The sequence below is a fragment of the Sugiyamaella lignohabitans genome, chromosome A (assembly GCF_001640025.1).
Source record: "Sugiyamaella lignohabitans strain CBS 10342 chromosome A, complete sequence".
NCBI classification, from domain to species: Eukaryota; Fungi; Ascomycota; class Dipodascomycetes; order Dipodascales; family Trichomonascaceae; genus Sugiyamaella; species Sugiyamaella lignohabitans.
Window position 1 is genome coordinate 266995 of NC_031672.1, and position 12669 is coordinate 279663.

Sequence of the window (12669 nt, forward strand, 5' to 3'; positions counted from 1 at the left end):
CGGTTCGGGCAAACAGCATTTAAGACGAGGCGTAATTTGTCTCAGTTTAAGTTCTGATTGTGTGCATTTGCATTACTTACCCTGCTTAGACCTATAGGCCATTGCCCTTTTGTCCCACAGCCCCAGATCGTCGTGCGCATCAGCCAATACACATCAGCCAGACAGATACGTGCCTCCGTACTTTGCATAGAAGCGACAATCATTTCAACGGTATTTCTCGTTTGAACCCTGACCCGATATTTCCTATTATGGCGGTTGATTCAAGTGTTGAAACAAACACACCACAGTCCAAAACCTTGTTTAATTGAACAATCAGCAGTGAGCCTGATTGAACGGTTTCTCGGGTCGAGTAATTTGATTCTTTATACCGGCTTAAGACGCAAGTCTTCTGGTAAAGATTATAATAGGTAGTACTGAAAACCCCGGGTGTAGCCGTTGTCTCTTGATCTGGTGCACTATATTTCTTTGAGCATTCCATGTCATCTATGGCTAATTTCAATACCCATATATTTGAGCAATGGAATAATTCAGCAGATCATGTCGAGTAGATATGGAGAATTTAGTTCAGGTTATGGACGGTATCGGTCTGAGGAGGAGCGAGACACTGTACCGATTCTACCGGATGCACGCGGTCTGAATCATAACTCACCTCTGGCTGGAGTTCATAATACTACAAGAGGAGTGCTTCGAAGCGTGGTTCAATTTGTGGCTGTTTCGAAAAGATTTATTTATCCATCTGAATATTTTTATGTCGTTTCTCTGGGTACATGCTGCTTTCTGGCTGGGATTACTCATGCAGTAATTGCCATCCAGGTCTCCCAGCTGCTGGGATTTAAAACATCCATGCTATTTGATACTGATAGTACTTCGCTGTCGGGGCTTTCGGGCTCAGTCCCGGTATACGGACTTTTAAAACTTTTGTCTTCGTTGAATCAGCCTGAGATTGGGACTCGCATTTCGTCCCGTATGCGCCACGGATACTTGACTGAGGTTCTTGATTCACCCTATCGTCGCCAATCAACTACTCAGTATTGGAATACTATTTTACAGTCATCAGTAGACCACTCAATAAAAATTCAACAGTCTCTTGCCAACTGCATATGGTCTGGTATTGAGACATTGGGATGTCTACTTTGTCTCATAATATTTCTTTGCTTTATTCTACCTGAAGCAATTATATTTTACCTGGTGACTTCACTATTAGCTGTCTTGACAGTCAGATTTTCAAATGAGAGAATTGTTTTTACAATCTCCTCTCCACTTACGTGGTCAATGTTAAATGGCATTTTGCTACTCATTCCATCTGTCATCAAGGATCGTGAGGAAGATGAAGTGAACAACGGCCTTATTATCCTTATGTGTGTTTTTCTTTCACAATTATCTATTTTTCAATTGACAGAAAAAGTTCTATCATTGAAAGTGACAGTTCGTGAAGTAGATGAGTTTATCCAAGTACTAGCCAACTGTAGTATCCACCAAGGGGATACTAGTCGTCAAGAGTCGAATTCGGAAATAGTCAATGCTAGAATTCAATTCGTAGATGTCACTTTCACCTTCCCGTCTGCTTCTGAACCATCATTAGTCAATTTCAATCTAACTATCGAATCTGGTCAATGCATTGGACTAGTCAGTGATTCTAGTGCTGAGATGCTAGGCCAGTCTGCTGCTATTCTTGATCTAATCAGTGGCAAGTATGCACCTGATTCTGGCCAGGTACTAGTAGATGGACAAGACCCAGCTACAATCAGGGCTATTTCACGACAGATTGCTACTATCTCTGCCTATAATATGGACATTATTGATGAAAGCATTTATGACTACGTCTATAAAGGGCTAATTGGTACTAAGTACGAGTCATATGATTCTGTGGGGCAACATAGAATGATTATGCGTGCTTGCAAAGAAGCTGGTCTATGGCATATAGCAAAACCCCAGTCGCTACAATCACAAGCAGCCAATGGTACAATACTTTCTGTGGCCGAACGTCTGAAACTGACAATTGCAAAGTCACTGGTCTCTAGACCAAAAATTATTCTGCTTGATCAGCCAATTGCTCTTGTGGACCAATACGCCCTTCCTTTTATTTCTAGTATACTGCATCAAATATCTAAAAACAAGACGACAGTATTGGTTCCCTATTACGGTTCTGGATTACGGCTAACAGATCGGGTACTTCTGCTGTCGCATGGTAAGATAATTGAGGATGGCACACATTCCGAATTATCGAAATCTTGTGCGGGATACCAAGTATTGACTAGACACTGGAAATCCAAGCGTAGATCTAGTGTGAATTCATTGAATAGCAGTCCTGGAATATTGGTACCTGAAATTTTGAATGCTCCCTCTAAAACGTTCACACAGCGGATTTCCGATTTGAAGTCTGTGTCCTTTACAAACTTGGCCACAGCAACAATATTCTGTGCTTTAGGAGTCAGCATAGTTACCAAAATTTTTATTGGTATTAGAATAACAATTGTATCTATTACCAATGATACAAAATATAGAACTGCTTATTTGATTTCGCAGGCTAGCTTTTCAATAGCGGAACTGAGTATTATCGCAGGTGGGCTTATTATTTGGTGCCGTCCAGCATTCGTACTCAACCATTCATTTAATAGCCTCGTAAATGTGGCGTTGTTCTCAACCGTCTTTGTTTGTTTTATGGTTGTGATTATTTATTTAAACTGGAAACTTGGTTTGATCACCGTCGGCTATATGTTACTTGCTCTATACAACGGTTACTTAAACTCAAAATTGCAGGCTGAGAATACCAATCTGGTGATTGATACTTATCAATCCAAGCGGAACCAACTTGCGGAGTCTATAACTAGCCGTCATGCATTTCAACAATTTTACGATAATGTAGAATCTGAGATAAAACGGTTCAAACGGAGACGTAGCAATATGAAACTTCTATATGCTATTATGCTCATTATAACGTTTGTAACTCTTTCTATCGGTTCACTATATCTCCTTTATTATAATGTGTCAATGTCAGAGGTGATCATGGTCTTTCTGATAGCCGCCTCGTTTGGATCTCTCCTGAATGGAGTGCTATTTCCTGTATCTCCGCGCAATATGTATATTGATTGATGACAGGCTTTAATGCATAATATTATCTCTTATCTCCTCCTTTTTTCACGTATTATTATTGTACCTATGGGTTACTCTAATTAGATTTTCTGACCTGTTATCGATGTTCCAGATATAATTATCGGCTTACCGCCCCTGTCAGATTCGGAAAAATGTCCCTCATCCCCTGAAACAGGCATGATCGGAGTAAGCGCGTCTATCAAATTGGTCTGATATGAAGATCTCCGCGATAACACCGTCGATCTTCAATACTGATAAGCCCAAAACTGTCGAAGTAGCGATGATCTGGTGATACTAATATCTTAGCCCTCGGGCATATACATAAACAGCAACTAGGAACGAAACTTTATTTCGGAGGTGGTGCGTTTATAGGTATGGATACAACTTTCTGAGCTGGTCAGCGAGATCTGGACATTGAGATTCGCCAGGGGGGAAAATAACCGCCATGTTATAAATTGAGGTATAAACCAGTTGTGTTGTCAGTTGTGTTGTCGTTGTTAAAATTTTTTGGCTTGTCAGCTTTCCCAGAGTTCTATCAGTCATCATGGAAGAACCAGGTAATAGTAAAAACATCGTCACTCAGTATGATGACGCCTTATTGCTTGAACAAATTGGCTACAAACAGGAACTGAAACGAAGTTTCAGTTTACTTACTATGGCCGGTTGGTGTTTTGGCGTTACATCATTTTGGACTGCTATAGGAGGCTCGCTGGTTGATACTATGAATGCAGGTGGTCCCATTGCCCTCGTTTGGGGATGGGTCATTGTGTGTGCCTTTTCATTAATGGTGGCTCTATCATTGGCAGAGCTGACCAGTGCATATCCTGTTGCTGGTGGTCAGTATTCTTGGGTCCTAATACTGAGTAGAGGCACAAAATGGGGAAGAGGACTCTCTTATGCTACTGCCTTTGTTCAGTTGGCAGGTCTGTTCTCTTTGGGATCGACTGCTCTCTACCAATTTGGTTCATTTACGTGTGGAATGGCAGTTCTTAACAGTGATGGTGAGACATGGCGACCTACAAATTGGCAAGTTGTTTTGGTTTGTTGGGCCATCTGTTTTGTTTGCCTACTTATCAACATTTTTATGAATAAGATGCTTCACCATATCGGTAATTTCGGCCTTTGGTGGACTATTGGAGGCTTTGTCGTTTGTACCGTGACAATTCTAGCAGTGTCAAAGCACAAGCAGGACGCTAGTTTTGTATTTACAGCGTATACCAATAATAGCGGGTGGAATGACAATGGCATGGCGGCACTTTTCTTGCTGAATGCTGCTTTTGCAATGTGTTGTTATGATGCAGCTTGCCATATGGGAGAAGAAATGGATAACGCAAGTAGAGATACCGCTAGGGCTGTGGTACTTAGTGTCGTAATTGGATTTTTTACCGGTTTTGCTTTTATTTTAGCCCTTTTGTTCTGCCTCCAAGATTTTGATGCTGTGGCCAACACTGTAACTGGGGTTCCTTTATTGGAAATCTTTTACCAGGCCACCAACAATAGCAAAGCAGGAGCTACCTGTCTAACAGTCATTGTCGTAGTTTGCCAAGTTCTTGCATCCAATGGTATGATTACTGAAGGATCAAGATCACTATATGCTTTTGCTAGAGATGATGCGTTTCCATATCAAATCAGCAAATATATTGGCACAGTAAACTCCAAGTATGATGTGCCAATCTACGCACTTATCATCTGTGCTCTATTCCAATGTGCGTTTATCGCCATCTACTTCGGATCTAGTACTGCCTTCTTTACAGTCATGTCGATCGGCACTGTGGGTCTCTACGTGTCTTACCTTGTGCCCATTCTTGTGGTAATGTTTCGACGGAAGCATAAGGCTGTCGGATACTATAATCTCGGCAAATGGGGTCATTGGGTTAACGCTCCAGCTGCCTTGTATTTGATTTACTGCTCTGTATGCTTCTTCTTCCCGACAACATTGCCCATCACCGGAGACAACATGAACTACACACCGGTTGCGTTTGCGATTTGTGCGATTCTTGGGTTGCTCTCCTGGTTTCTAGGAGGGCGTCACACATACGCTACTCAAACTGAATCGGTGATCATAGAAGGTGTCGGTAATGAACCGGTCGTCGAGATTGTGGAACAAAAGAATTAAAAATATTCATGGTGTTCTGCATATAAATTACTTTTTTTCTCCCCCTGTTGTCTTAGGTTTTTATTATATTTTATGACGAAATAATCTACTAATAAGCTGTCTCATTTCCGGCTAATGTTTTCCCGTATATACAACAAATTAAGGTTTCAACTGCATTTGCATGATACATATGCATAGAATAACTGGCGTGAGCTTTGGCCGTTCAACGCACGAGACGTATTGCTCTCAACGCGAGAAGAACCAAGAGCATAAATTATCGCACAGATCTGTTTCAAGGCTTGTACTTGTTGCTCTGACCCGAATACTTCGAACTACTGGGCTAGACTAATTAATATTTCCAATCGACACTAGGTCGCTTTCTTTAAAACGGGCCATTGGGTTTAAACTTAGAATTCCAAGTATCTAGCGTGCCGTATTAGAACTGATAATTATTTTATAGCACTTTGAAACATATTATGCTACTCAATCTGACAATCAGGAGCTCAGGCCAGGGCGGTGGGAAAAAAATTAAAACCTGTTAGGGCCCGTTCTACTGCCAACGCTAATTGCCCATTTCGGGGCAACAAGGTTAAGAGTATTAAAACTCAATCAGGGTTCGCTTGTTCTTGGTTGTTTAAAATCACACTGCTAGTTCCCCGCCCTATACATTTGTTCTTTGGTAAATCTGAACGTGCTTCCGTACATAAGCTCGGCGACGTTGAGTTCCGAATCCGGGTATTACTTTGATTTGATCCTTTCTTGAGCATCATTTACGTCGATCATGTAGATCCCCCTGATGAAGGCTCTTCGAAATCATACCAGTATTGCGGAATACAGACGCTGGAATAAGAATCTTTTGTTAAATATCACCCGCTGCTCCATGTACGATTTGAAAACCGGGCGTCTGGAAGATCTCTTTACTCTGCTCGCGCCACCTGATAATATAATAAATAGCCTAGCGTGATATTCACCAAATATCATAACTCTTATTTCATTATTTGGAAACAATCAAATTTCACTGCTATATCAAAATATTAAATCAAAGCTCATCAAGATGGCAGTACCAATTGCAAAACTAGCCATGGGCTACTTGGCCGACAAGGATACGGCCATGCAACATTTGGTCGAGCATAGAGATATTGGATTAAGACAGAGACTCGACAAGCCAACCGAGAAAGTTGTAACCGTCTACAAGCAAGAAAGAGGATTGATCATAGATGCTATCAACAGAAGAAACCGGATATTCGAATATCTCTCCAGTGCACTTCAGGGGAAAGAGATTTGGCTGCATATTCGCCCTATAAAGGAGTGCGAGTGGGATATGGCTTTCGCTCAAGAAGGCGATAAAAAAAGCTATTATGCTATAGGACATGTGTTAGGAAACTTCATGACAGACCCACAAATATCAGCGCCGAATTACCTATTGGCGGACTATCTTTCTGATATTTTGGCAATCATTCAGTACTACGAATATTGCGACAAAGCCCATAGACTTGCATCACACAAAAAGTCAAAAAAGAGATTTTCTATTCCATCAATTGTAACAGCCCTCGTTAAACATAAACCAAAGTTCAGCAAGTTTTTCAAGCATAAAGTATTAAGAAAACCTGCTCCAATTCCAAATCCCCCAAAATTACCCGATACTCTTTACGAGTTTAGCGCTAAAGATCATATGTCGTTCAAGTCAGTAGCAACAAACTCTAGTGATAATACATTATACAGCCAGAGTGCTAATAATGCTGTTTTAAAAGTAGATCATCCTTCCTCCAGCGATGTACTTCCGAAGCATATTACAGAAAATGGTAAATTAACGACATTAATAGGCACGTTAGGTATACCAGTAGAATCAGAGCTGCCATTTGTACCAGACCCTCGTCAGACAGTTCTCACATTACTCGACATCCTTACTTTGATTTTAGACAATATTCACCAAAGTGTTATGCGAGAATACTTCACTCATGCACACCTAGTGACAATGGGAAAGGTTCTTGGTCAGTTAGATCTGGCAATTAACGAGCTTCTATTTGGCGACAGTGTGAAATACGTCGATTCCATAGTGAGAAAGGTTCCTCCACAAGATTCGAAGCTCATCGAGCATTCCATATGGTACAGCATAAGGGATTAGATAGCATGATGATACTCACCATCTTACATAATTATTTATTAAATTTATTAATGAGCACTTTGAAGTAACATAGGCAGACCAGTATGCACGGCGGTGCAGAGCACGACTGTCACGTTAAATAGTGAATACATGCATAGATATGGTATCGCTTCTTGCGTGCAACGCTCAGAGTCTACCATCGAGAAGAGTATATTATTTATCTATCAATTTCCAATAACAAAATGGCAACGAAACAAGTTAAACTAGTATCTTCCGATGCTGTGGAGTTTGAAGTTGGTATGTGATATCGGGTTACTCTATGTCAGCATCTGATTGCGAACACTTTTGCCGCTAGAAGCAAGTCACGGAACAATCGATCACTAACAGGAATTTTAGAGCGAAAGGTCGCTGAAAGAAGCAACCTCATCAAGAACATGTTAGAAGGTAAGTTAAAATTGGTTTTATGGATCTAGGTTTTTAACATGCTAACTGCTCTAAGATATTGGAAACGACGACGATGACGGTGAGATCGCTGAAGTTCCTTTACCACAGGTTTCTGCCAATGTTCTAAAAAAGGTACTTGAGTACTGCGAGTACCATAAGGATGAAGCTATTCCAACTGCTGATGACAGCAATGATCGAACAAAAAAGCTTGCTGATATCAGTGAGTGGGACCAAAAATTCCTTCAAGTCGACCAGGAAATGCTCTTCGAAATTATCCTCACTGCCAACTATCTTGACATCAAGCCTTTGCTCGAAGTTGGATGCAAGACTGTAGCCAATATGATCAAGGGCAAGAGCCCTGAGGATATCAGAAAGACCTTTAACATCACAAATGATTTTACAGAAGAAGAAGAGGCTCAGATTAGACGCGAGAACGAATGGGCTGAAGACCGTTGATGACCCTATTATTTATTACCGGCTAATTTGAGAGATTAATTGGATATCCTTTTCATTTATCCTTTTGTGATAACTGTAGTGCGGTATCTTAAACTCTGTTTTTTTAAATAAATTTTTTTTGACTATCTTGCCTAGTCGTCGTGAGTGATCCTGGCTCCCTTTGGCGGCTCGGGCTTTTTTATCACTACGCTCCTCCGAGACAGAAGTAAGAATCAGCCACGGTTTAATATCAACGCTGATATCGACGCGACTCCTGCGAAGCAAGAGCAGCGGGGTCTGGGGCGGAGCCCCAGCCGCCGGAGGCATGTGGGCGATTTAAAAAATATAGTTAAATAGGTATGTTAAAGGCAGCGGCAACGTTATCTACCCAAGCCAGGTCGTCGCTAAGGGACGAATCTCCATGCATTTCAAGCATACTACCGAATCCCATAGGAGGCATAAACGGAGGCATGGCGGTCAGAAGGCCCGTTTCCAGTGGTTCTTGAGATGATGACGTTGCCGGCGTAAATGTTAGACCACCAGGTGTGCTGCGAGAACTGCTATCATCCACATCATCAGCTTTCTCTTTGAGGAACCTAACCATATGAATATACTGGCTGGACTCAAACCAATCGGGAAGATTCAGCATGCGAGTTAATAGGCTTTTTGATAGCTCACGAATTTCTACAGTTGCAGCATTCGTCTTAATGTCTTCTACTATTAGAAGCAACATATGAGATAACTGATGTATCCAGGGATACCAAAAATCCTGAACTTCCATCCCCACAAGCTCGAAAAACCGCTGAGTAGCTTCAAACACGACCCCCAAACTCTTGTTATGGAGATTTTCTAGATTCAGAGGTGTTTTCTGGCCAGGTAAGGTACGACAGTAGAGCAATAGTCTACAAATAGCCACCAAGAACTTTTCAGCCTTCGAGTTAGAATTAGACATGTCTATAGTACTGTCTAGATGAAGAAGGGAGGTATCATAGTCTTCAATCTTTTCTTCAAGTTTTTGCTCGCTCAAAGAATATTCTTGGAACTTGGTGCGCCAAACAAATTTATGATGGATATCACTAGCTAACCTACTAAGCTTGCACTGAAAATTGAAGCTAGCGTAACCATTGACTTCGCTAGTTTCATCCCCTAGTACTGTTGCAAAGTCCTGTACGCTTGGCATAGAGATCTCCATGTCTTCGAATTGTATAGCACTTCGATATGTGTATCGTATCGCGGCCAGATTAGATAATGAAAACAATGACCAGGCCACCACCTTCTTTTGAGCAGTAAACGCTGGCGAACATCCTTCAGGAGAATTACAAAATAATCGTAATTCATGGCCCATGTACACGCACGTACTTACCAAGCTCAGTACCCTCCTATCCAGCAAGGCATTACTTGTAATCATGAGAGCCAGTAGTAAATCGTAGCATGGAAGCGATGTGTGCCATGGATACTTTAAAGTCAGATGGTCAAAAAATAGATCTCTCATTTTTGCACGTTCGTCAGCAGGCCATCGCTTATAATGCATCGATCCATGAATAAATACAGCCAGGAGAAGTTGAGGAAGAATACTCTTTGATTTATATAACTCATAAAAGTCCTTTTCAACAAGTATGGGGTTCTTGGGGTGTACAATGTCAAAATATGATTTAATCAGTTCGCTCCCATATAAATTATCCCATGATAACAAATCAGAGCTCGCCCATAATCCTTTTGATTTCTGGGATTGTCTGGCTACTGTAAGCGCATTTTGTTCTCGGCCTGCCTGAATAAACTTGAATGCTGGATCCCGGTCAATGGCAGCCAGCTTAGTAAAAGTTTTTAGAGAGATTGGACATGATGGATGAAAGAAAATGGCATGCGGTTGACTTTTATTAACGCCACCTCTTGACTGACGTTTCTTTCTTGGTGGAACCAAACACGTAACACCCTTTTTCATACAGTAGTCACAAGTATCGCCTTGGCCATTCAGTTCATAAGTGCACTTTATTTTTCTCTTTGAACAGAGCACGCAAGCCTTGTCGTTGTGAAATACGACTTTCAAATCCGACATCCTTGCTTCCTGCGAATATCCTTAGTAATATCCATTTGATTCAGAGGTCAGAGAAGTCATCACTGACGATGCCGATAATGTACTGAATGTGCATGTTGATAGTGCGGTGTTAACGGGATTATACTATATATGTATGAAGATCATCACATACTGGAGACGCATGTCAGTCAGTAGTCAAGCACGTTCGAATTTCACCCAAATTTCCCCTGAATAATGATCTTCGTGACAAAACACTTAGAAGGTAAAAGTCCGTCCACTATCAAAAGCATGAGACATTGGATCACTTACGGTCCAAGTAAATCAATAGTCGCGGGGTTTGCGGACAATAGCTACGATGAATATAGTCCATGAGCTAGTCGTATAAAAATGAAGATATGTATTCAAAATTAGATTATAGCACTGATCACTTCTAACAAAATGTTCACTAGTAGTATTCACTCCAAAAATCAGAGTGTAGACATCTCTAATTCTAAGACTACTGAAGGATCAGATGCACCAGTTGATCTTTTTGTTGACCTTGAACAGGTTGAAGACTCAGGTGATGGAACAACTTCTGATCAACAAATTCTTCATGGATTCAAACTTGTGCTTTGTTCTGTCTCGCTACTATTATGTATGTTTATTTTTGCTTTGGATCAGACTATAACAGTCACATTGCTTGAGACGGTAGGAAATAAGTTCAACTCATTTGGGAAGATCAGTTGGATCACAATTGGATTTTTCCTTCCAGTTGCTGTCTTGTCCATGAGTTGGGGAAGTATTTCCCTGATCTTTGGTAGAAAAATATGTATGCTCATATCAATTGTTTTATTTGAAGCAGGTAGTTTAATGTGTGCTCTGGCACCATCAATGAATGTGCTTATCGGAGGTAGAATCATTGCAGGAATAGGAGGAGGCGGTATTCAGACTATGGTATTTTTGATTCTTACTGAAATTGTAACCATTGAAAAACGAGGTTTGATGATTAGCTTCATTGGTTTGTCATTTGGAATCGCATCTGTTGTGGCACCCCTTATTGGAGGAGCTTTGACTACACATGTTTCCTGGAGATGGTGTTTCTATATCAACTTGCCTATTGGAGCAGCTGCTTTTTTCTGCATCGCTTTACTATTTAATCCACCAAAGGTTGCCGGTAGTTTCAAGGAGAAGATTAAGAAGGTGGACTATATTGGAGTATTGCTACTGGCAATTGGTCTTTCATGCCTGCTGCTTCCTCTGTCATTTGGAAGTTCAACCAGCCCTTGGAATTCTGCTGAAGTCATTAGTTTGTTCGTAATTGGATTTTTTGGCTGCATTGCATTTTTCATTTACAATTTTTTCATTTCTAAAGTTCCCTTAATTCCTCGCAGGATTGCTAAAGTGGCTCAGGTTGTGCTCCCCTGTTTGGGTCTCTTTGGGTGCTATGGTGCACTCATGATTGGGTGTATTTTTTTGGCAACATTTTTTCAAGTTGTCAAAGGAGCTGATGGAATGCAATCTGGAATTGATATTCTTCCACTTATTTTACCCACAATTCTAGCAATTATATTCAGTGGAGCGATCGTGTCTAAGAAGGGAATTACCAAGCCACTAGCAATTGTTGGTTCAGCTCTTAGTACGGTTGGATTTGGTCTGTTGACTTTATTAAATGAGAATTCACCCTCCTCCAAACGAATTGGATATCAAATTTTGGCAGGTGTCGGTTTGGGTCTGTTAGTGCAGCCAATGACAATTAGCGCTCAGATAGCTTCACCAAAATCCAATGGAGGAGTTTTGATAGCCACTTCTATGGTCACATTGTTTAGATCCTTGGGATCTATTTTGGGAAGTTCTTTAGGACAGGTGGTTCTAAATGTTGTTTTTGGGAATAAACTCAATGACTACGGTGCAGTTGTTGGATTTACAACTAGAGACATTGTGAACAACCCTGGACTAATTGCCGCATTACCTGAAGACAAGATACCACTGGCAATCAAAGCATTTGTAGAAGGATATCGAGATGTCATGTTTCTTGGAATGGCATTTTCAATCATTGCCTTTCTTACCACCCCTTTCTACACTAATAAGCGGGTTCCCATTGCGCCTAAATCTCAGGATTGATTGATATTCATTTATTGTCTTATGTAGGTTTAAACCGGCGATACTATTACATTTTTGCTATCATATTCTTTAATATTATCATTAGATTGCTGTTGAATTGAATGAATTATCCCGAGAACTCGCACTTTGGGAGTTGGTAAACATCTGAGATTCAGTAAAGACCAACACCAAAAATAATTACTCTTTAACTCAACCGTGCATTGTCTTTGATCGTCAGCCAGGCTGATAGATATTGCAAGACATGTCTAATCCCTTGTTAAGTTCCAAATACCGTATGGCCATTGAAGCTGGGCAGTTTGTCACCTAGGTCTTTTCGTGCCTCTTGTAAGAGCGGACACCCGTTCATGATATGAGAGATACTCT

General features: G+C 40.9%; 3 protein-coding genes across 3 annotated transcripts; all 3 read left to right on the top strand.

Moving 5' to 3' along the window:
- Positions 1-537: 537 nt before the first annotated feature.
- Positions 538-3093, top strand: MDL2 (ATP-binding cassette permease MDL2; the record flags this gene model as incomplete). Its single annotated transcript, XM_018882775.1, has 1 exon — positions 538-3093. The coding sequence occupies one exon, from the start codon at positions 538-540 to the stop codon at positions 3091-3093; it is 2556 nt and encodes an 851-aa protein (XP_018734334.1).
- Positions 3094-3637: 544 nt separating this feature from the next.
- Positions 3638-5209, top strand: HNM1 (Hnm1p; the record flags this gene model as incomplete). Its single annotated transcript, XM_018882786.1, has 1 exon — positions 3638-5209. The coding sequence occupies one exon, from the start codon at positions 3638-3640 to the stop codon at positions 5207-5209; it is 1572 nt and encodes a 523-aa protein (XP_018734335.1).
- A 5435-nt stretch (positions 5210-10644) lies between these two features.
- Positions 10645-12306, top strand: VBA5 (Vba5p; the record flags this gene model as incomplete). Its single annotated transcript, XM_018882797.1, has 1 exon — positions 10645-12306. One exon carries the CDS (start codon positions 10645-10647, stop codon positions 12304-12306), a length of 1662 nt encoding a protein of 553 aa, XP_018734336.1.
- Between the last annotated feature and the right edge of the window lie 363 nt (positions 12307-12669).